The sequence below is a fragment of the Stigmatopora argus genome, chromosome 16, assembly GCF_051989625.1.
Source record: "Stigmatopora argus isolate UIUO_Sarg chromosome 16, RoL_Sarg_1.0, whole genome shotgun sequence".
Lineage (NCBI taxonomy): Eukaryota > Metazoa > Chordata > Actinopteri > Syngnathiformes > Syngnathidae > Stigmatopora > Stigmatopora argus.
In genome coordinates, this window is record NC_135402.1 from 11,571,281 (window position 1) to 11,596,428 (window position 25,148).

The 25,148-nt window shown below is 41.1% G+C and overlaps 2 protein-coding genes and 1 long non-coding RNA gene across 4 annotated transcripts in view; 2 read left to right on the top strand and 1 right to left on the bottom strand.

Annotated features, from left to right (window-relative positions):
- Positions 1-14,720, top strand: part of mmp17a (matrix metallopeptidase 17a) — an 86,899-nt gene extending 72,179 nt beyond the window's left edge. The window contains exons 5-10 of the mRNA XM_077623129.1: positions 1,300-1,476; positions 2,843-2,945; positions 5,947-6,029; positions 8,088-8,240; positions 8,452-8,709; positions 14,278-14,720. Of these exons, the coding sequence (XP_077479255.1) occupies positions 1,300-1,476; positions 2,843-2,945; positions 5,947-6,029; positions 8,088-8,240; positions 8,452-8,709; positions 14,278-14,594 (1,091 nt within the window). The 3' untranslated portion in view covers positions 14,595-14,720. The remainder of the gene's footprint in view (positions 1-1,299; positions 1,477-2,842; positions 2,946-5,946; positions 6,030-8,087; positions 8,241-8,451; positions 8,710-14,277) is intronic.
- Positions 1,215-22,753, bottom strand: LOC144091091 (uncharacterized). Its single transcript, XR_013305613.1, has 3 exons — positions 22,608-22,753; positions 1,575-1,714; positions 1,215-1,486 (listed from the first exon to the last, which is right to left on the bottom strand). It is a non-coding gene; the product is annotated as an uncharacterized LOC144091091 (long non-coding RNA).
- Positions 22,754-22,924: 171 nt separating this feature from the next.
- The window catches only part of ulk1b (unc-51 like autophagy activating kinase 1), a 29,135-nt gene continuing 26,911 nt past the window's right edge, over positions 22,925-25,148 (top strand). For both annotated transcript variants that reach the window (XM_077622389.1, XM_077622390.1), the window contains exons 1-3: positions 22,925-23,602; positions 24,804-24,896; positions 25,053-25,094. In XM_077622389.1, coding sequence (XP_077478515.1) covers positions 23,513-23,602; positions 24,804-24,896; positions 25,053-25,094 — 225 coding nt within the window. In that variant the 5' untranslated portion in view covers positions 22,925-23,512. The remainder of the gene's footprint in view (positions 23,603-24,803; positions 24,897-25,052; positions 25,095-25,148) is intronic.

Genomic DNA, 25,148 nt, shown 5'->3' on the forward strand with positions numbered 1-25,148 from the left:
ACTTTGAAACATTTTAAATATTATGATGATGAATTATACTAAGGATTTAAAATTGTAAACTGCATTTGAGAATTGTGTTCATAGTTTGTTTGTCATGGCGACATTTGTTCAGCATTTGCCAGTTACCTGTACCAGTACGATCCTTGGTGTGAGTTGAGAAAAAGTGGAAAAAAAAGATTTATATCAATTTTCTGTCACAAATTATGGGTGCGCGTTATACACGCGTGTGCGTTTACTTGAATAAATATGGTAGTTCTACTTTTTTTAACCAATGTTTTTTTTTTATCTATAACGGAGCTAAAACAACATTTGGAAAGGGTTTGTATTGATCACATATTTAGTATTTTGTGATATGCTCCCATTTTCAATCGACACAACTGAGCCTTTTTCTCACAACAGTCATGGGCTTGTATGTTTTTCGTCTCTTACCGTGGTGATCGAAGATATGGGTTCTTTCATTCATTTATCCTCTGTAGCGGGCATCTTCGTAAGGGTTGCGGAGCCTAGCCCAGCTGATTTCCGGGCGAAAGGCAGACTCGACCCTAGACTGGTCGTCAGTTGGCCGTAGGGCACAAAGAGAGACAAACAACCATTCGCACTTACAATCATACCGCCACCAGCGGGAATTGAGTCCATGCCTGCCCGCGCGAAAGCCAGGTGAATGAACTACTCCACCATCAGGCGGCTGATATCAGTTCTATTTTAATAGACAGACGCGTACAAACCTGGGCCAATTAACACAACACATGCTTTATGAATACTATACAATTCTTTGGTCGAGTGAAAATTCCTTCCTTTTTACCCAATCTCACAAAAACACCTCGATTCAAGTCTGAAAGGGTGAATCACTGCCATCAATTGGTGGCTTTGCATCATTACAATTTCAACAAACGCGTGGATTTTGATGCATTAGAGCGGATGTCTCCAAACCGGTCCTCAAGGGCCGCTGTGGGTGCAGGTTTTTGTTCCAACCCATCCAACACATAAAGTTTAACCAATGAGGTTTCTGCTGAAAAAAAACTGACTGCAATCCACTGATTGCACTTCTACGATACCAGATTGGTAGAAAGGTTTCCTATTATAGGTTGGAACGAAAACCCGCACCCACTGCGGCCCTTTGTGGAATAGTTTGAGGACCACTGCATTAGAGGCTTCTGCATCTCTCGCCGAAAAAAAAGGTATTTTACTTTCAAGTGCTGTTTAAACTCCAAATTGTGTAAGTTGAAGGTTTACTATCTGACTGTCTTTTGTGCGAATACTCTGGATACAATTCAATTTCTCTGCTCGTGTCTTCTCCAGACTCTCACGGTATGGACCTGTTTGCTGTTGCCGTCCACGAGTTCGGCCACGCCATCGGCCTGATCCACACATCCGCCATCGAGTCTATTATGAGGCCGTACTACCAGGGCCCCGTCGGAGACCCCCTCAAGTACGACTTACCCTATGAAGACAAGGTTCGCGTCTGGCAGCTCTATGGTACGACTTTCTGTGAAAAAGATGCAGATGACTGGTGAAAACCTATTGCTTTTCAAAAACATGAATGCAGTTAATTGGGTAGCTTTTGAGCCTTTGACCTTATCGCACTTTTTGTTGAGAGAGCCGGAATGCAGGGGACAGATAATGCTAATAGAGTTAGGAAATGAATGCAATGTGTGGAGAGTAGCTCCGTGAGGGAGTAGAATGGAATAGCATTTTTAATCCAGCTCACATTGCCCTGTAACATGAGAGAACAAATCAATTAGTCTTCCACTTATAAGGTTTTTATTTATAGAAAGATCTCTGGTTGCCAAAAAAAAGCCAGAGTGCCTAAGTTTTTAAATGTGAATGTATATTTTGAGTAGGAAAATAATGGTGACATATTTTGGCATGCAAGTCACTGTGTATGGTTTATTTATTTATTTTTTAATGGCTGGATTGTCTGAATTCATATGGATGATAAGAGAGCAGAGAGCAGAAATCACAAATCAGATATACCTTGTCAATTCATGTAATACAACTGTAATTAAAACGTGATTTATATCTAATCTGCAGTGATGTCTAAGGCAATTAAATGAGGTGGTCTAAATATTGCAGTCATTCAAAAACATAAAAAAAATAACAAAGAAAAAAAAAGAAAAAAAATCATGCCTTAAATGACTGGCTTGGATGAGATAATGAATTGCTCCTGTTATTTTTCCTATGTTAACGTGATAGGAGAATCTTTTTGAATGTTCTAAATTTGTCTCACTTTGCTTTTTTCTTATTCACATTTTTGTTCAAGTGTTTCCATTGTCATTGCCATTTTCTGAAAGGTAAATGTGAGTGTTTAAAAACTAATAGATTTCAACTACGATGCTTAATGCCAACTGATTTATTAATAGATCAGATATAGCCCAACCACTATTCCCATTATTGATTAACATAGACGGTCTCAAACTTGAGCTGATTGGTTAATAGATCAAATATTGCTCAACCCCTATTCCCATTTTTGATTATAAGTTAGAGGCTCTCAAAATTGAATTGATTGATTAATCGATCAAATATAGCTCAATCCCTATTTCTATTATTGATTAAGTTAGAACCTCTCAAACGTTACATTTGACCCCGCATTTTTTAACTGGATGCTTGTTTCAGTTTGATGTGCAAACACATGAGCGGAAAGACCTCAACCTTCTAACTAGTGAACATCAGTAATAAATATAAAAATTCCCACAATCACTTTCAAACTTTTTAGAGTGTCAAAATTAATATTTGGAGCTGTAAAGGTGCAAGCAACTCAGTAAATCTCTTGTATGTCTAAAGATGTCCAATTTATGGACTACACAATAATTCAAATTTGTATTGAAGTGCATGTCTTTTTCAGGTGTCAGAGATTCTGTTTCCCACACCACCCAACCAGGCCACCGTGCTCAGACAGAAGAACCGCCGGTCCTGCTAGACCTCCCTGAAAACAGATCCTCTGTCTTGTAAGTACATGATCTTGCAACCCTGACAATTTACATTAGGGCTGTCCAAACCCTTTTCACCCAGTTTACATAAAAATCAAAGTATGCAAGTGGCAAATTGAAATCCTTCTGAATTGCAAAGAACGGAATTGCAAAGATCGGAATTGGGTATAAAAACATCAAGGATTTTAAATATGTTTTTAAAAATTAACATTTGATTGCCCTTTTCAGCGGCTGACATCCAATCAACTATGACTGGGGTTCTGGCATCAATCGAATGTTTGAGTGGCAGGATTGGCAACGTTCGCTGACACCCCCAGTCAAACTGGATTGTACGACTAGGCTGTCAATTGCAATTAAACATAATTATTCAACGCCTGCCTTTGCACTTGAAATGAATTTGATATCTAAAACTGCCAATGTTAGTGAATGAGTTAAAGGCTACAAGCAACAAGATCATCCAAAGGTATATCCCTATGGATATTCCAAAACATATAGTATTTTTTTTATTTAAAACATGGAAAAGAATGTTTAATCGGAATTTAACTATGGACTGCATGTGATTAATTGTAAATAATGTAATTGCTTGACAGCAATAATTCATTCATTCACGCTCACACTCATACCAAGGGGCAATTTAGAGTGTTGAACCAGCCTGCCATGCATGATTTTGGCATGAGGGAGGAAACCGGAGTACCCAGAGAAAACCCACGCAAGCCAGGGGAGAAGATGCAAACTCAAAACACTGAAGATCAACTTGGGACAAAAATTTGACCCCAGATCTGTGAAGCAGACGCGCTAACCACTCGCCCACTGGGCTACCGAAGAATATATGCATTTATTTACTGCACTGAAACAAACCTGGGGACCCGGTGGGCAAGTGGTTAGCACAGGGGTGGTGAAACCGGTCCTCAAGGGCTGCTGTGGGTGGAGGTTTTTGTTACAACCGAGCCAAGAACAGACAGTTTACTCAATGAGATTTCTGCAGAAAACAAGAAGCACCTGACTGCAATCCACTGATTGCACTTATAGGACACCAGATTGCTAAAAAAGTGTTTTCTTTATAGGTTGGAACTAAAATTTGCACCCACTACGAACTTTTGCGAAATAATTTGCCCATCTCCGGGTTGTCCTCACAGTTCTGAGATCGAGGTTTCAATCCCAGGTTCAGACCTTCATGTGTGGAGTATGCATGTTTTCCATGGGGTTGGGTGGGAATTTTGTTCGGGTTCTCCGATTACTTCCCACATCCCCAAAACATGCATGGTAGGCTGGTTGAAGACTCCAAATTGTCCCTAGGTATGAGTGTGAGCATGAATGGTTGTCCGTCTTCCTGTGCCCTGCAATTGACTGGTTACCAATTCATGGTGTCCCCTGCCTGACGCCCCTAGTTGGCTGGGATAAACATAAGCACCCCGTGCGGTATGGAAAAATGAATGAATAAATTCATTAATGTAAAATAACATTTGGAAATTCTACTCAACTGTTTGAGGCACTGTTTGAGTAACGGTGGCCCGGTGGATGAGTGGTTAGCACGACTGCCTCACAGTTCTGGCCTCCTGGGATCAAAATAAAACTAAAACCTGGGCAGTGGGCAGCAGGTGGCACATCAGACGTTGTTTGGACACCCCTGATTTACATCATTGGGCATTTCAAACATCAAGTAATCACCTTTTTTCCTTTTTTATGTTCTAAAAACACAAATGCACTCAGGCATTTCCTTTTCAATTCCTTTCACGCATCTTCAGACAATTCTTAGTGCCAAATGCCTTTGCTAAAAATGTTGGACCACACAAATAACTAGTGGCTACAATTCCCAACCGGGGTCAGTACTGACCAAACCGCATAAAGTACATTGCATTTTCACAAAAACAAATTGTTGGGTTTATTCTGGGATGTTACTATATGTTCATTAAGCATTTAATAGGTAATGAAGCTATAAATTAATTTGTGCTATATTTTATGTTGGGACCGAGTAAGCTCGAGGACACTTTCCCCCCACAGCTGCTTTCGAGGCCAGTTAATTGTTTTCAGGACTATTGACTGAACAGGACACCATGTTCCAGGCCGAGACTGTTGATCTGAGTTGGCAATGAAGATCTACAAGGGACTCTTAAATTGCTTTGACTTGGATTCCGGCAGATGGCGATAATCGAATCAACTTCCGAAAATACTCGCATTATTGTTTTAAAAATATGGTCGCTCTGTTTACCTTATAAAGAAATTATTATGCTTATTCGTGCAAATTCTCACGCAGTTGTTTTGGTTCCGATCTAATATGAGATTAATGTGGCAGTTGTTTTTTGACCTTAATGGTGTTATTCGGTTAGCTTATGCAATTGTTTGAATCAGATTACCTCAAATGTTTTGATTATGCGCCAACTAAATTGACAGAGGAAGATGCCGTTTCTTTAGAATCATCCTGGACGAGGGCGAGTTGGGAGTGATTTTCTTTGCAAGTTGTAGCCAGTGTATGTTAATTATGTCTCCGTTTTGATTAAAGTGTATTAATAATAAACCTATCACAAATTAAGATTTATCCGCTAGGGGTGCACTGTTTTGCGTCATCTGCTGCTTGTTTGTGACATAATTTCTACTCTGTTCTATGCCTACCCGCTACACCCTCATCAGCAAAAATTGCATTATCAAAAAAGAGAAAAGTAGATAAAGATTGTAGAATTTTCCAAAAAAATGGATCATGAACGAATTCTGAGGAAACAGCAGTCAACTTTCACCCGGAGCTGATGTTTCTTTATTCTCAGGTACTTGACTGCCTTCCACTAAAAGTGGAAGCCTTCATCATTGATAAGCCACCCACGCCACCATTCAGAATCACTTATTATCCCTGCGAAAGGGCGCTAGTGGGGGGATGACAGCTTGTCAGCATGAAAACATCTCATCTAGTATTTAGCCTTGTTAATTAAAACAGAATGCTAATGCTTTACTTTCTATAGGGTGACTGTAATGATTCTATATTGGCTTTCATTTATCCTATGCCCTCTCCACTGTTTATCTCGCACAGGCTGGTTCGAGATTCGCCAGACAGATGTGCTGGTCATTTTGATGCCGTGGCCCAAATACGAGGGGAGGCCTTCTTCTTCAAAGGTACTTACGCCTCCAAGGAGCATGCATACAAGGCACAGGGATCGATAAGCCTCAAGGATGGCAGAGAGAAACATGGAGACGAATTGAAAAGAAAAAAAGGGGGCTTGGGCACAGAGTGGGCGATCTCGTGATCATTAGAAATCCAAGATGTGTTGCTCCCAGCGTGCTCCTCACATACGAACCCAATTTGAGGCTCTAAACAAAATGCGTTGACTGACCCAAGCCCGCCTCGCTTCAAACTTATTAGCGATTTAATGTAACTTTTCTTGCTCGTTTGCTAGTGTGATTAATATAACTGCAGAATAGCTCTCCAATGTGTTTAATAAGTTCATACTGCATTTATTAACTGAAGTTTTGCTTGGAGTAAAATGCAACACTGCTTAGGCGCATCACAAATTGGGAGCGGGAATCACAGTTTTCAGACCATCCAATCAATTTCTTATGACACAGAGACAACCTAAGGAAAGAGAAAATGCAGTTTCTAAATGATGATTTTATTTACCAAGGCAGAAAAAATACAACATTGCCCCCCTTTGTTAAATCACAAAATAACTGTGACTAATCACAATTGTAGGAAAGATGAATTCAATTTCACAGGCCACACCCACATCTGATTACCACCACGTGTTGAATCAAGAAAAAAACTTAAATATAATGTGTCAGACAGTAAAGTAGGCTACAAGATCAGAGCATCATGCCACGGTCCAAAGGAATTCAAGAAGAAACGCGAAAAAGTAATGGACATCTATCAGTCTGGAAAAGGTTACAAAGGTATTTCCAAGGCTTTAGGGCTCCAGCGAACCACTGTCGGAGCCATTATCCACAAATTGAGAGAACTGGGGACAGTGGCAAACCTTCCGCAGAGTGGTCGGCCAGCTAAAATGACTCCAAAAGTGTGACGATGACTCATCCAGGACATCACAAAAAAACCTAAAAAAAACATCGAAAGAACTGCTGGCTTCACTGTCCTTGGTTAAGGTCAATGTAAATGACTACTATAAAAAAAACACTGGCCAAAGCTGGCATCCATGGCAGAGTTACAAGGCGAAAACCATTGCTGTCCAAAAAGAATAGAAAGGCTTGTCTCATTTTCTGAACTGCTTTATCCTCACAAGGATCGTGGGGGTTAGGGTTAGGATTAGGGTTAGAGTTAGGGTTAGAAAACCCTTGCAGGTTCAGGGAGCTGATGCAAACTCCACTCAGGTGGACCAACCTGGATTTGAACCCAGGTCCCACACTATGAGGCCGATGCGCTAACCACTCAGCTGCTGGGCCTCTCTAAAGGCTCATCTTACGTTTTCCAAAAAAAACAACTTTTTAAACAACAATTTATCCTCAGAAGGATTGCGTGGGGTGCTGGAGCCTATCCCAGCTGCCTTCGTGCACCAGGCGGGTGACACACTGAATTGTTGGCCATCCAATCGCAGCACACAAGGAAATGACAACCATTCACGTAACACTCATACCTAGGGGCTATTTAGAGCCTACCTTGCCTGGGATTGAACTCTCAATTTCAGAACTATGAGGCCAACGTGCTAACCCCTCTCCCACCGGGCTGCCAAAAATGAATATTAATACAACAAATGCTTAAAATAATTATCATAATGAAAATAATAATAAAGAAATCACTAATATACTACAGTACAGTAATTCCGACAGGACAGTACAAAATACAATCCACAGGATTAAGAACTGTACTGTCGGCAGAACAGTATTTAGTTTTGGAATGAAAATTTCGTTTAACTTCCATTAAATAACTGAATACTGTAGTGCCGATAACTGGACTAACAAACTTTTGTGTGTAGCAGGCAAATATTAGATTAAAACCATTTTGTTAAAAATGATTATTTAAGTTGTCATTTAGCTATGCATCATATTATTTACGCACAACAGCCTAGCCTAGAACTCTCGGTAATGATATCTGATATCGATGTTTTTATTGAAACCGAACTGCCCAAATATTTTTTGCACATTCAGCAGCATAGCTTGTTTACAAATTGCCATTGAACGCGAAGTTTTGTGTACTGATTAGAGCAATTCCCCCACTTGCTGTTTTAGGAAAGCACTTCTGGCGACTAACACGAGAGAAGAACTTGGTGTCTCTGCGTCCAGCTCAAATCCATCGATTTTGGAGAGGTCTTCCCCAGAACGTGGACAGCGTGGATGCTGTCTATGAAAGACTCGGCGATCATAAAATAGTCTTTTTTAAAGGTGCGTTTCTGACAAAGCATATTCAAACCTTTTGCATGTTGTCTACAGCAGCACAAACACTGAACGCTCCATAGTAAACAGAGGGAGTACAAGTCAAGTCTCCACAGCTAAAATTTAAACCACAAAGCTCAGAAGCTCTGAGATGTCCTTTAGTTTGTTCTCATTCAGTAAAAGAATACATAACCAAACTATTCCATGCCATCTTTCCTAGGTCTTAAGTACTGGATATTTAAAGACAATATCGTAGAGGAGGGTTACCCACGACCAATCAGCGACTTCGGCCTGCCTTTGGAGGGCGTGGACGCGGCCTTTGTGTGGCTACACAATGAGAAGACTTACTTCTTCAAGGACAACCACTACTGGCGCTACGACGACCACCTGAGACGCATGGACTTGGGCTACCCCAAGGACAGCACACTGTGGAAGGGGCTGCCCCCGCAACTGGACGATGCCATGAGATGGTCTGATGGTGAGTCGTCAGAGAAACTCCAGATCATTGAGGGGCTATTTTCTCAAATACAGGCTAACATAAGGTTGCTATCGCCAATTTTAATTATAACACATTTACAAAAGTCGACACGTTGGAAAAGAGGAGACAAGCATTAAGTATTAAAGATCATGGAAAAAATTAGTCGTCCCTCTACTAATGAAATTATTTGGTTCCAGAACTTTTTTCACAGAACTAAAAAACTAAACTCTTTAAAATTGATCAATGTCTCAATGTAGTAGGAACGATTTGAAGACACACAAAAATGAGAGATAATTAAAAAATTATTTAATAAGCCATTAAAATGAATAATAATCATGCAAAATCATTTCGTGTTGTAGCGCAGGTGCACATGTCAGGAAGCTAACTTTAGACAACAGAGACAGAGAGCACACAAACATGCACACACATCTAATAAATATAAAATTAAGAATTCAAAACAAAATTTGATTGAACTTTCAATCTTTTTCATTAATGATGTATGATTTCTTTTGCATCGAATTTATCACCCATTTTATTTATCACCACTGCTTCTTACCTGTTTGGGTTTAAATTCCTCTTCAGCAGTGCTTGTTGATGGACGTTTTGAGAAAAATCAATCTAAAGACAATTGCCTTTGACAAATTTTATTAATGTATCTAAAATGCACAAGACAAACGTCGTTAAAGTGGACGCTCTCACGACTCGTGACCACTTTTTCAGGTTATTTTTTCCACGAAGTTGGAAAGTTCGTTAAATTTCTCCCCGATTTTTTTCTGATTTGTGCTGTTGGAATGCTGGCTGCTTCCTCCTCAGCCGCCTTCTTGTTGAATTCCTCATGTATTGCCGAGTGTTGCATTAACTCCTGCTCCGTTGAGAGTTCATTTTGGTGCCCCTCGACCAACTCGTTGATGTCCTCCTCACTGACCACTACCCCCCGCAGGCTGCGGTTCAGAGTGAGGCTCGACTACGAGTCAGTCGAAGGCATTTGGCCATAGCTTGGTCAAGGATAAGTTTAAGCACACAACGACAAACATGGAGCGTTGTTGTTGTGAGAGTCCAGTAGAGTGTAGTAAAATTGTCAAGCGAGAAGCAATACATCCACGACAATTTCAAAATAAAATAACAGATACAGGAAATGCATTGAAGTTTTCGTAACTTGGATTTTGTTTTCGTATCTTGAGGCACCCATTTGCATCTCTGAAGTTTTCGTAACCTGAATTCATGAATAGAGGTACTTTGCATCCAATAATATAAGGACAGCATAACCATTACTGGGCCACGGTATGATTATAATCACCAACATTTGGATCCGGTCTTGATCCCAAGATGGATTTCGGATCAAATGTCAAATTATTTTATCAATCGTTCTAGTTAGCGGCGGCCCGGCGGTTGAGTGATTAGCGCGTAGGCCTCACAGGGTTCAAATCCATGTCGGTCCACTTGTATGGAGTTTGCATGTTCTCCCTGGGCATGCGTGAGTTTTTTCCGGGTACTCCAGTTTCCTCCCACATTCCAAAAACATGCAAGGTAGGCAGATTGGACATTCTAAATTGCTCCTAGGTATGAGTGTGAGCGGGAATGTTTGTTTGTCTCCTTGTGCCCTGCGATTGGCTGCCCACCAATTCAGGTTGTCCCCTGCCTCTGGCCCGAAGTCAGCTGGGATAGGCTCCTGTACCCCCCGCAATCCTAGTGAGGATAAAGTGGTTCCGATAATGAGATGAGAGTAGTAATATTTAGCAACACCAGCATAACCTTTGAATTTTGTATATGCAATTGATTTGTCTGCATTCGATTGATGAGATTAACCTTTAATAAATGCAGTTGTGTGTCTTTATACCTGGAAAGAAATGACTAATTAGCCAGAGATGCAGACATGCTTCAGAGGAGTATACTAAATCTGTACTAACTATCAGGTGTTCTAAGAGCATTTGTGGTCAAATTTGATGTTTTTGCAAAGGTGAAGCATACACAAAGATTTAAATCTGTCAGTCTAATGAAAAAAAGACAAATACTACATTTTCTGAACTGCTTTATCCTCACCAGGGACTCGGTGGGGTGCTGGAGCCTATCCCAGCTGACTTCGTGCCAGAGGCGGGAGACACTCTGAATCGGTGGCCAGCTGATCACAGGGCACGAGGACAGAGACACCCATTCACACTCACACTCATACCTGGGCGCAATTTAGTGTCCAGTCATTCTACCATGCATGTTTTTTGGAATGTGGGAGGAAACTGGAGTACCTGGGGAAAACCCACGCAGGACCGCGTAGAATATGCAAACTCCACACAAGTGGACCGACCTGGATTCAAACCCAGGACCCCAGAGTTGTGAGGCCGACGCCAGGCTGCTCAATTAAAACACCTCACACATAGGAATTGGATTTTTTCCGCAACACACATAGGCTACGCATAACAACATTACCACAGGTTCATTTATTCTTGGATAGATTTGGCAAAGGGAATTCCAGGCAGATGATTGTTAATCTGCCTTCAGGTTCTCTCATGAATACAACGTATAGAGATCGAAGTGAAGAGGTGCTAGTATAGAGTTAAAGGGAGCACCATCATGACAGCATGTGCATTCATTACAGTACTGTGGTGCCTCGATTTTAATTTCTTCTGCAAGCGTACTTGCATCTCCAACAATCTTAACCAATTAGAATAAATGGAAATGCCCCTCCGGCACCACATTACGTGCCAGGGGGCAGTATAATGCAGACAGGGATTTACATGAAGAGGAAGGAGTCCCCTTACTGCTCAATATGAGTCACAGAGGAGGTTGTGTAGCAGTGTTTCCCAATCTTTTTTGAGCTTCGGCACACTTTTTGCATTGAAAAAATCTCAAGGCACACCACCGTCTGAAAATGTTCTCATTTAAAACTATGTCCCCTATATTTACGATATAAACTCATTCTCTTCAAAATTTTATCAACAGGAATAACATAATCCCCCCAAAAACCATTTGAAAATCTCATTTTTCACACTGCCTTCATGTCGCCAAAAGTTGAAAACTTCCAGTTCAAGTGATGTAAAAGTAGGTAATGTAATGATTTTTATCTCATAATGTCATGACTTTTTCTCCCTATATTACTTAAGTCTTCTGACATAACGCGAAAAGTAGTTTTGTGGTTGTACAGATTTTACGTCGCCAGAAGTAAAATTCCCTTGAAACCAAACAACTTCCGGTTCTTGTAACGTAAAAAAACAATCTAAATGTCGTAATCTTAGAACTTTTCCCCCCAATATTACTTCAATCTTCTAACATTACGTGACAAAGCAGTTAAATGCTCACACAGATTTTTACGTTGACAACATTTGACGCCCGTGAAGCCAAACTACTTCCTGTTCATGTTACAGAAAATAAGCAACAAAATGCCTTTAATCTCATCTCGGTCGTACATCTACTTGCGAAATAAATTGGTTCCAGAATTTTTTTGCATTTTAAAAATAAAGTAAAGCAGTACTTTAAATGTAAAATCTCCAATTCGTTCCACGGTCCTCCATCCATTTTATGCATCACCACTGCTTCTTACCTGTTTCGATTTAAGTTTCCCTTCAGCGGTGCTTGTTGACGACGGACTTTTTGAGAAAAAATGATCTAAAGGCAATTGCCTTTGCCGACTTTAATAATGTTTCTAAAATGCATAAGACAATCGTTGTCAAAGTGGGTGATCACAGGACTCGTGAACACTTTTTTTCCACTAAGTCGGAAAGTCAGTTTCTCCCCCTTTTTTCTGATTTGTGCTGTTGGAATGGTGGCTGCTTCCACCTCAGCAGCCTTCTCATTGAATTCCTCATATGTTGCCGAGCATTGCATTAAGTCCTCCTCCGTTGAGAGTTCGTTATGGTGCCCCTCGACCAACTTGTCAATGTCCTCCTTACTGACCACCAGCCCCGTTGTCTGCCCCCGCGTCACACTTTCGCCCACCGCAGGCTGCGATTCAAGTTGAGGCTCAATTGCGAGTCCATCGAAAGCATTTGGCCACAACTTGCTCCAAGAAAAAAATCCATCACACAACGACGAACGGCGGTGAAATAAAACATAAGAGAATATTGAAACATGAAGACCTGTTGTCGACTGAGTATCCGTCGGAGGTACTCGGCCACAGCTTCTTCCAAGCATAAGTTCAAGCACACAACGACGAACGTCAAAGAAGCATGGGTTGTTGTGAGACGGCCAATGAGAGCCTAGTAGAGTAGTGAAATTGTCAAGCAAGAAACAGTGTACCCGCAACAATTTCAAAATAAAATAACGGATAGAGAAAATGTATTGACGTTTTCGTAACATGAATTTTGTTTTCATATTTTGAGGCACTCCTATGCATGTCAAAAGGTTTTGGAACCTGAAAAATTCGTACCTACAGGCATTCATAAGTAGAGATATGACTGTATATTGTTGGCATTGACGTCACTGGCAGGGCGCCGAAATGGGTACACGGTCGATTGGTCGCCGGTCTTTTGGTCGCCCGGGGTGTAAGTGATAATTACCATTTAAATTGTTGCTCAAATTCCCTAAATACAAACTGCGAATTACTAATTAGTCATACTTAATGCCCTAGTAATTATTAGGCTAAAGAAAAGTTCAAAATTTCCCGGACTTTTATTGGGTTTTTTTGGAGAACTTTTTAAGACCCTGACTGACGTAGCTTCTTAAAGGGACAACGCATGTACATACAAACTCATACACTCACACGTCGGCTCAGTGAAACTGCTCATGGCCATTGTTGGCTTTTGTTGATGGGTAGACCGTGTTGTTTTACCTTGTTTTGTCGCCGGTCTTTTGGTCGTCTGTCTTTTGGTCGCCGGTCTTTTGGTCGCCCGTTGTCGCGGTCGGGGCGACCAAAAGACGGCGACCAGAAGATCGGCGACCAATCGACCGCACACGCCGAAATGAAGCCTTTCAACATCAAAGGGAAGCCTTAACAAGCAGCTGTGACAGGTCATAGATAATAGCCGAGGCTGTTGGGACAACACTTGGATCCTGATGAGACCTTAACGATTGTTAATTGAGTGTCAGATATGCATGTTCAAACAAAGTGTGAGTATTACAGTGGGCACATTATAATGTCACAAAAGAGACATCGTTGAGGTCTGAAGGAAACTAACAGACAGAATCAAATCTTACTCTCAGGCAATCTACCAGTAGTACCTTGATGATCAATAGTACCTTGGTTGATTGCGATTGACGTAATGAGCACCCCTGATTTAGAGTGTTCAACCAACGTAGCATGCCTGATTTGGGATGGGGGAACAAAGCGGAGTACCCAGAGAAAAGCCACGCTAACCTCGGGAGAACATGCAAACTCATCACAATTAGTTAAAAGCAGGTGTCGGTCTTAAAACATTAAAAAAATGTGCGTTTAATATTTTTGGGAAAAAATCTTGAAGCCAATTCTTTCAGGGAATTATCACTATTGGCTGCTGGCCGTAAATGGAGGTCGCTATCGCCATCTAGAGCTCCATATCATTTTTTTTTTTAAAACAACTCAAAGAAAAACATATTCATTGAATTTGGATGGCTCAAATTTCTTAGGTTTCCTTTGAATCTGGCATTATTTTTCCTGTGCAGGGTCATCATACTTCTTCAAGGGTAAGGAGTATTGGCGCGTGCCGAGCAGCGACATGGAGGCGGAGGCCGACTACCCGCGCCTCATCGCCAAGGATTGGCTGCTGTGCACCGACATTCAGTCGGACTCGCCGGGCGGTGAGGCTGAAAGCACCGAGAACCGGGTGGATGCGCGCCCAGACCGTGCCGAAAATGGCTACGAGGTGTGCTCATGCACTTCGGACACCGCCTCACCTTTAGGAGCCCAGCTCTCCCCCTCCTTCTTGTGGCTGCTGGTGCCACTTTGGACCCTCTCGACCCTTCACCCCATGTCACTATGATGCCAAAACACAGGAAGTAGATAGCTGTCCAGCTGACATTCAACACGGAACATCATCTTACTACTTGCTGTCTTTTTCGCTCGTTTTTCTGGCTTATTTATTTCTCAAGCCATTGAGTGTTTATTTAAAGCAGGGGTCTCGAACTCAATTTACCTGGGGGCCGCTAGAGGCCGAGTCTGGGTGAGACTGGGCCGCATCAGGATTTCCACAAGAAAAGCACTGATAAAACATTCCAACGTTATCAAATATCTTTATTTTTTAACAAAAAATAATGAATTAAATAAATTAACTTAAAGATGAATAAAAAATAAATCAATCAGTAATACAAAACCAAATAATACTAATGAGCATACAGTAGATATACACTGGCTGGCTAAGTAGAGAAAATGAATTATTTTTATTCCGTTTCAAATGTCTGTATTAACAGCTCTTTAACCTTTAACTTTCTGAACTTGAATGGAACATTGAACATGAAATATTCTGAACACGGCTTCTCTTGCCTACTCCTTGCTGCTAGAGACCTGGCAGCGCTTCTTCTCACATAGTCACATTTGGCTTGAGGGAGGAAGCAGTGGAGACCCTCAGTAGAGCTTGAAGATGCTCATCAGTAAGTCTGGACCTGTACTTGGACTTATTGAAGTTCAAGGTGGAGAAGAGCTTCTCACACAAGTATGTGCTCCCAAAAAGGCACATGGTCCGCTTGAACCTTCGGGAAAGTTCAGGGAAGCTGGGGGTCAACTCTCTCAAAAATTGCCCAAGCTTGTCTGCTTCTCCACTCACCTCCCTGAACTTGGCTTTGAGTGCAGAGTTGCACTGCAGGTCAATGAGCTCCATTTGAAGCTCAGGAGGGGCATCTTGCACATCAAAGGAGAAGGGGTCCGCAAAAATTTGAAATGTGGCTTTGTGTGTCTTGAAGTCTGCAAATCTGTGATCAAATTCCTCCTGTAGCTTCGAAATGGCCTCAACATACTTCTCACCACTGAATGGTGTGCCTGCATCCACGAGAGCCTTGCATGCTGGGAAATGGCAAAGGTTTGTCTGAGAGAGCTGGGCTTTCCATAACAAAAATTTAGTGCAGAATGCTCTCACGTTGTCATAGGCAGCACTGACAAGTTGCCCCTGGCCTTGTAGGTTCTTGTTCAGTACATTAAGCTCATGTGTGATATCAACAAGAAAAGCCAAGTCCATGAGCCATTTGGGATCACTTGGCACAGGATCAATCAACTCACAAACGGCGTAGCTAGCTTTGACTGCTGCATTACTGTCTTTGGTAGCCTTCTTGAAGAGATCTTGTTGCCTCAGAAGACGTGTCTTAAGACTGGCAACCTGGTTGGCTCTCTCATCTCCCTGGTATTTTTCGTACTCCTCAGCATGTCTTGTAGTACAATTACGTTTCAAATTGTATTCCTTGTGCACCGCAACTTTTTCAGTGTAAATGAGACACGTCGGGGTGCCCCTGTGTTCAACAAAGAAATATTGCACTCCCCACTTTTCTTGAAACTGTCTGTGCTCATCACCGACCTTTCTCTTCACGGCAGGCTTTGAAAGAGACATCTCTGGGGCTCTGTAATATGTTTTTCCACTTGGAATGAGTCTCGGGTTGATCTTTCACATTCAGTCGCGCGGGTTTGTGGCGCATGTGCACTTTCGCTCTCCGTTTCAATCGCGGAGATGGCTACAGACGCTGACACAGGCTGGATCACGGATCATAGCGCCTCATTCAGTTCTATGCTGAGAGCAGCGGAGGAGTGTGCGCGCCGAGCGGAGTGATCGGCCTCACGGCTTCTCCTCCGCCCAGCTGATTGGAGGAATGAATGAGTGAGTGAGCGAGGCACTGGACAGCCCGGCCGATGTCCCGCCCTCCAGAGCCGTATACCTCACCGTGATTGGTTCATTCAGCTCCGAACCAAAGTTCCCTCTAATTTTTTGTTGGTCTGAGCAGAAAGACAACCTCCCTGAGCGCACTGAGTACCAGTGTGAGCGACATCATCGGTACTCGGATGATTCGCCTAAAGACGTTTCACCGACGGACGTTTGACAGACGGGCAGGTCGCCGAATGGACGTTCCACCGAACGTTCATTCGGCCGAACGGAGGTTTCGCCGAAACGGGATTCGAACGCTCGCCCCGCCGGATCGTGTGTGTACAAGTTTTTCAACCTCGGCCCGCGGGCCATATACGGCCCGTTAGGATTTTTAATCCGGCCCGCCGCCGGTGTTGTCCAAATTATAGTAAAAATCAATGTTCGTCTACCATCAATGGCAGTCCGGGAATAAGCACTCTTGGGCAGGCAGATGTAGCAGAACCGAGCCGTAAAATGACAGCAATCGGGTCAAATCCATCCTAAAACAGCATTTAATGATTAAATACAAATACTGGATGATATCGCGATGGAGGCAAAAAAACGTCTATAGACGTCCATTCGCCAAACGGCTCAAAATGCTCTCAAATTCGGTCAAATCCAGCTGAAAACAGCGTTTAATGATTAAATACAAATACTAGTATTTGTATTTAATCATTAAACTAACAAATACTAGTACGACCTGTCCGTCTGTCAAACGTCCGTCGGCGAAACGTCTTTAGGCGAATCATCCGGTCACGACATCATCATTGCTCGCTATCGGCACACCAGTATCACACCTGCCACAAGCAGGTGCATGTCAATGTTCCCTCTAATTTTTCATGTAAAACATGCTGTAAAACAAGAAAAACATGAGTGGACAGAGCTACTGCCACTGGCTGCCACTTAAACGGCGCCATCATGGGGAAAGGGGTAAAAAAAAAAAAAAAAAAAAAAAAAAAAAAAAAAAAAATTAATCGATCTTTCATATTAAGACGGGGGCCGCAAATTATCGTCCCGAGGGCCGCAGTTGGCCCGCGGGCCGCAAGTTTGAGACCCCTGATTTAAAGCCTTGCAATATACAAGATGCTTACTGTGCAGTGATACTACAGATGGACGTAAATCCATTCTTGAAGTTATTATACAGTTAAAATTTAAGTGACAAAGAAATACAAGGTCTTGGAGCAGCTAGGTACTCATGGTAATTCTATGAACCAAACTCATAGCAAGAAGCGACATTTTGAATGTAGACACCAACTGGTTAGAAATGTGTTTGACCTTTTTCAAAAGACACATTGTGTGATTTCTTAATCCAATTAATGAAAGGTTTTAGTTTGAAGTGCTCTACCAGTTTCACTTAAAACCACTAAAGTATTTTTTCTCCTCTGTAAAACCAACTCAACAGGGCTCCTCAAATTCAAATGTTATAATCATGTTGGTAATATTCTGACAGTGGATAAGGGACTAAATCATTCATCTGTGTGTAAACGAACTCAACCTTAAAAAGGGGCAGCCTGTGCCTCAATCTGAGAGATTTATATTATTATGACATAGAAAGATATTTTGATGGTGTGTTCATATTCAATCTTGATAACAGGTGATGCTATATTCTGTAACAAGGCAGAAAAAAGTCTCGTTTTCTGTTGCATTTTTAAGCCAACCTATTGCCATAAGACAAAGCCAAAGCCTTGCCACTCAAGGAAAATGGAAACAGTCAGCTTCCCTTTTTTTATAAGATGGGCTTTCCTGTTGTTCATATGAACGTTGAAGTTCTCAATCTGCCATATTAACATATCAAACAATCCGGAAAGATCTCAAATTACCACATCGTGGGTACATCAAAAAGCCAATTGTATAAAATATTGTGGCTAAAGGCCTTCTTATTGCCCATATTTTGATCATAAAGAGCAGATAAATGTCCTTATTTCCAAGTTACAAATAAAAGAAGGAATCAGCGTTGAATCTTTTTTTTTTTTAAATGCTCATTGGGCGAATGGTCGAAAGAAAAGCTCCTGGCCCTCTGATAGAACACAACCCACAATTCTCTCAATTTATGTAGGCCACGTTTACACGACAACCACCTTAAGCATTAATGCACAAGTGGTGTGTTGCTGCTATTTTATTTCCATGTTTACACAAATGTGTGGAAATGCAAAAGTGCATGAAACCTCCTGTTGTGTGGTCCTACCATGTCTCTGCTTTCTCTCTTTTGTTGCATCTCTGGGGATCTAGAAATTTCACAGATGCACTGAATTGTTGTTCTCTAATTTGTTCGCTTAATGACTCTCTGTAATGGGCCTAGTCAACAGTTAGATTGAATCGTCTATAGCATTGACCACAGTTAAGCCACGTAGAAGATCGCTACGTGAACACCAAATTAGTACCAAATTTCCTATTTAAATGCCTCGAAATTCACACTATTGCAACAGCTTCCGCCGTCTTGATTCAACTGCACTGTAAACCGAATGATTTCGGTAACACGAGTGCATTGTGAATCATCCGAGTCAGAAGTTCTGACGAATGAGTCGTCTTGTGCGACTCCAGTGTGGCAATTGATTCTGAATCGATTGCATAGGTAGCCTCTATTGCTTTAACATTTTAATTTTTTTCATGAGGAAAGAAAGTATTATTAAAGCTGCCTAAACCACCAGTCTTTTGTTTTGAAACAATTCCTATAATTTCCAGGGTTGTTCTAAAGGAAGTAGGAGTACAGTCTTACCTCGATTATCGCAACTTCACTTATCGTCAATTCACTTCTTTGCAATTTTTTTCAGCTATTATTTTTTCATTTTTATTAAGTTCATAAAAATGTAAAAATCCTCAATGAAACTCGCAAGCGGAAGCCACTCCCATCTTCCGCTTGCTACTAGGACTCAGTACTACAGGAAAAAAAGGTAGTTATACAAGGGGTGACCCTATTTCACGATTTTTCAATTATTGCACCCATGTCTGGTCTACATGAACCGCGATATTCGAGGGATTACTGTACACAGCATTGGTAAGTCTTCAATATGCCTGCTCGTTATAAGCGCAAAATGGATGACAATTTGGATGAATTTTCTAAAAAGAAACCCAGACACTCACAGTTTATTGGTTCGTATTTGACGAAATATCCCATGTTGAAGCCGTCTCCAAAAGGACCAACATTTGCACATTGCACATCATGCAAGTGCGGGTTAGGGACCACCTGAAAAACGTATGGTAATGTTGCGGAAATTTGAATTTGCTAATAATTGATCAAGAAATTATACTTTGTTCACTTTTCATACTTATTTTCATCAAGCTGTACTTTTTCAATAGTTTGCAAAAACACAATATTACAATTAATGTAAAAACATAACAGTTTTTCGATTTTGTGCTTATCCCATTCACTCCTGATGAAAACATAAAACAAGGGTACTCCTGAAATGGGGTCGACAGAGGTTGGCAGCTCTGAAACACTGACGTCCTGAATATCTTTGCCCCTTTTGCTGGCAATACATATTGTAGCATTACCGTTACCTACTTTTTAAAGAACCGAAGTCAGACGTGAGCAGATGCCCACTTTTATATTGTCAACTGTTTAGACTAAAACAGTGCATTGTTTTCAAGATTTAAACAACAAGGATCTCTGGAAAAGTTTTTGCATTTTCACTGCTGTTACGTTTGACATGTAAATGGTCCTTGAGAGACCACTTTCTAGTGAATTGGATAAAGGCATTTTGTTTTACTCCACAGGAGAGCAGGAGCTTCCTGAAAGGGTTAATAGTGGCATTGAAGAATATATCCGCTGATGGTAGAGAGTTGATGGACATTGTGTATCTGAATGCAGTCATGACATCTTTCCTCACACTGATTGACAGTCTGAGTTTCTGTGCTGTCGTTCATCCGGTTACCAATGCTCGCAACTTTTCGCTCACGGGTTGTTTTATGTTCAACAAGCAACCGAAAGAGAAGCCTGCATGTATTTTTCTAAGAGATATGGATGCTTTTTCTTGGCAAACATTTTGTCTTCTCTCACCATTTGACTCTTCTTCATGCCCACGAATTAGCAAAAGACCTCCCAATGTGGGTTGAGCAATGAGCCGTAATTTGAAAGAGATTTGATTTGTTCTTGGTGCGGTATTATTTTAAGGTGTTTTATAATGTAAGATATTTTTGTAAGAAAATAAATCTCACTATTTACAGGACTATTCTTGTGGCATTTTGTTTTTGAGCAGTTTTGTAAAATGCTGATAAGGTAAGCACATTACATGCATTATGCTTCATAAATATTTCTTTACATATTACTGGCATTTAGAATGCAGAAACAGGGTAGCAAAAATGTTATATGGCAAACAGCTAGCGATGGGTAAGGGATTAGGTGCCTTCGGTGAAGGTGTACATGAGAGCACCCCCCTCCCGACTTTACAAACAAAATAACATTAACGTGAATACCAGCGACTTAAAATAGTACATTGTCTGTCTGTACTATATTAGCGTGACGTCATAGTTGGACCCAAATGCAGTGAAGCAGTCAAGGACTTGGAAGGAGTGCTCTCACAAAACTTTAATTACTTAAGGGCAGGAATCTTGAGAAAATAACAAGGACTTGGCCTCAAATTACAAATCAAACCTGAAGTGGTAAGCCACACGGTAACCAGGAACTTGTCATGGAAACTTGACATGAATCAAACAAGGTAGTTGATACGACCAAGACTAGCAAACACACCGCGGTTAAATAGACACAAAAGGGCTGATTACCATGTACACGCAACGCAGCTGGTTATGAAAGGAAGGGAAGCCCGGAGGGACACAAGAGGTGAAAAGCAAACAAACCTACCAAAACCCCAACTAACCCTAACACCTGGACTACCGTGCAGCAACTGGACATGTCAGTGTATCTTAACAAAATGATTTTACTAGGCCTATAAACTCACATAAATTAGTTTACAAACCTAACCCAGAGGTGCGTGAAGATAGCTAATGCTATTTTCATTTAACACAATGATAGACATGCCTCATCCCTGGGCCCATTTTTTCCTCCTACTCATTGCTGTCTTAAAGCAGCACCCGAGTGCTTGGACTTTTTAAAAACAATACGAATATGATATTTGTCCACCATATATACATACATACATACATACATACATATATATATATATATATATATATATATATATATATATATATATATATATATATATATATACATCGGCTTGACATGTTGAAAACAATACGAATATGATATATATATTTTTTTTCCCATCTTTAGTCCCTTGTTTAGGTTGAAGATAAACGATGACACATACACACACAAGTAGCACAGTTTTAGACAACCTTCTGATCGCAATTTTGTTCATCTAACAGCCAGGGTTTAAGTTGATTGGTGAAGAGGTTCAGAGACGAGAGTTCACGAAAGGACATTGGTATTGAGATCCAGGTATGTGAGGCACGGACAGAGAAGGTGCTTTGGCAGAATGCACTCTTTTTAAAAGGAAATACACAATCACCTCTAGAGCTCGCCCTTGTTTATGTGTTTTTTGTGATAGCTTTGTGATATAAGATTTTGTAAACTAAGGTGGTATCTGCATATTTAACAGTATTGGCGCAGTTCAGGCGTTTGTGTTTTTTTTAATATCTTAAAGTTGTGGTACATTTTTGGTTTTCTGTCCAATACTTTTAGAGCGTGCTTATAAATAATCGTTTCAATTGCTTTTAGTGTTGTTTTGCAGGCCGATGACCAACTTGTTAGGTAGTAAGTCATGTGTGATATGATTATTGTGTCAAAATACAGTTTTGCTGACCCAGGTGTTAGATTGTTTCTAATGAAACTAAAATTGGACAAATTTAATTTAATTTTATTCAGTGTTTTGTGCCCTGAGCTAATGGAGAGGCACTGTTAAAGTTAGCCTAAAAAACACAAACTCAGAAATGTGAAAACATTTTAGCATCTTGCACCAATAAAAACTGGACCGTGGGCCATAGTTAGCCCATGAGTTCTATTTTGAACATCAGTTGTGTGTATATATACATACTTATTTGTTACATTTTTTTCAGATAAAAATCTCTTTGACTTCCACTTTTTTCTTATATTAAGAGACTTGAAATATATAGCAACTTTAGTCAAAATTAATTGAAAATCCGGGACTAAATTTGGAAATTCAGATTGATGAATTTAAATTTCTTAACCATATATAAACATTGCATTCATACCTTGCTTTCTTTTTTTTGTACTGTGGACACAAATACAGCAATAAGTGGGCTTCCTGTGTGTGGTTCCAGTTTAATCTAGGTCTACATTGTCTTTTCCTGTGCCTGTGCTTACTACTGCTACAAACCGAATATGGGATGAATAAAGGTTCATCTAATCCAATTGTTTTCCTGTCCAACTCAATTATATTTTGGCTTTCATATGATGTACTTCTCAATATATAGTCAGTAAATTCCTGACATCATTAGCCCATGATGACGCTCTACCATGTGCTCGACGACTGAGCGCTGCCTTGACGTCAGGGCTACAGCTGTGTTGACTCTGCGCATGCGTGTTAATGTCCCGACTCAACCGTCTGCTTTGTTGGGACTATTATCGACGCTGCTGGGATTGAGAACGTCTCTATTTTTTGTAAACAAATAATGGAGTAGAGTATTGGACTAGCTACTCTTTTGACCCCACGTTCATCCTTTCGATAGCAGCTCGCACTTTTTCTGTGTTTTTGACTCTGAAGACTAGTAAAGCGAGGAGCTCCTGTATATAAACAAAACGCAGCGCGAGCTGCTTTTAAGGTGGCACGTCATTAGCGACAGCTGGAACAAGGAGAGCAGGCTGCCAGGCCCGCTTGATACTCGGCGAGCCGTACATGCAAAGCCTCGGTGTCCAGACATGGAAGTCTTTGCTCGACCTCGACGGGAGTAAAACTCCGTAACGAGCGAACATGAAAGAACAGGGCCGTTTGTTGTCTGGCCGGCAGCTCCTGGCGAGTAAAAGAGGGGGCGACTGTCTCTGCTGCTGCCCTGGCTTGGCTGTGGAGAGAGGAGATCTTTTTAGCGAGAAGGGTGATCCCAGGCCCCCCGGTTTTCTACCCCGGTCCAAATAGTGCCGAAGCCGACCGAGGTGCGTAATGGAAACGGTGGGCAGATTCGAGTTCAGTCGGAAGGACCTGATAGGACATGGCGCATTTGCGGTCGTTTTTAAAGGCAAACATCGAGAGGTGAGTGTCGATTCTGACAACAACAGCACCTCTAAACCACAACACAACGTGTATGTTTTCTGTATGTAAGGTTGGCGATAGCATTATCTATGCATTATCCAAGAAAAAAAACGACAATTATCGCAGGCTCTATCTAGCTTATGCTAGCCATTCCTTGTTTGTTTTCGTCGGTGGGACCTTAAGAGGCCTAGCTGTCCGAACAGAATGTTCTTTAGCATAACAATTAGGTATACACATACCCTAAGATATGAAATAAAATTGCTGTCATCACTTTAAATGCGATGTTATGCCCAACAACTGCTTAGATGGCCACGCATTTGCATCTTATTTTAGAGGCATTTGGTTTGCATGATGCGCGAGGCGGTTATAAACATGTCGAAACATGTTCTCCAGCTGTTGTGATCGTAATTTTCGCGATTATTAAGAAGCAACCCGTTTTACAAATAAAAACAAAACATAGAGAATTTAGGCGTAACTATTATACAGGGCGTTATAACAGATTCGTTCATGTTTTAAACACAATTGGACTAAAAAAACATGCACAAACAAATAAACAAACACAACGACAGCATCAAGCCAGTGTTGCACGTTGCTGGTAAACATTTATTTTTCACTGCTCATCACAAGGGTCTTGCATCAGAACACAGGAAGTGTTGTAAAGAAAAACAAGAGAACATTCGCACGTTTGTTCCACTTGGCAAGCGATTATGTAATGTGGTCGGGGACCGAGTTTCACGTTGATCCCCCCACCTCACAAACCCCAGTCAGGGGAGGAGCTAGCATATATCAGGGCTACCAACCTCCGTCAACCCCATTTCAGGAGTACCCTTGTCCCATTGGAGTATTTCCAGAGTAAATGTGATTCACACAAAATCAATATAAAATGTAAAAAAAAAAAAAGCATAGGATAAGGTGAGAAGTTCAGTCATCCGGGAGGGGCTTGGAGTGGAGCCGCTTCTCCGGATCAAGAGGAGCCAGATGAGTTGGCTGGGGCATCTGATCAGGATACCCCCTGGTCGCTTCCCTCGGGAGGTGTTCCATGCACGACCCACCGGGAGGATTTTCATCAGATAAAATGAGACCTGTATACTTGCTATCTTGGTGCACGTCTGTTGTTGTCATCAATTAATGCCTTTTTAGTGCTTCTCAGAATTATTAAACAGAGGGCACTTAAATTTATACATCTTTGTGTATTTGTCAGAAACACGACTGGGAAGTGGCAGTAAAATGCATCAACAAGAAGAACCTGGCCAAATCGCAGACATTGCTTGGGAAGGAGATCAAAATACTTAAGGTATGATGGAACTTTTCCTACTTCCAGTACTATTTTCTTTATTATCATCATAGTATTATGTCACAACTTCAAAAAAAAAAAAGGTAGTTGCCTGTAAAAGTCAATGCACCAATTGTTTTTTAAAATACACATCAATTAAAACTCCCTTTTCTACAGGAACTCAAGCATGACAACATAGTTGCTTTACTGGACTTTCAGGTATGTAATCAAAAGCTTCTGTGCTGTTAACACACATTATCATGCCACACCAAT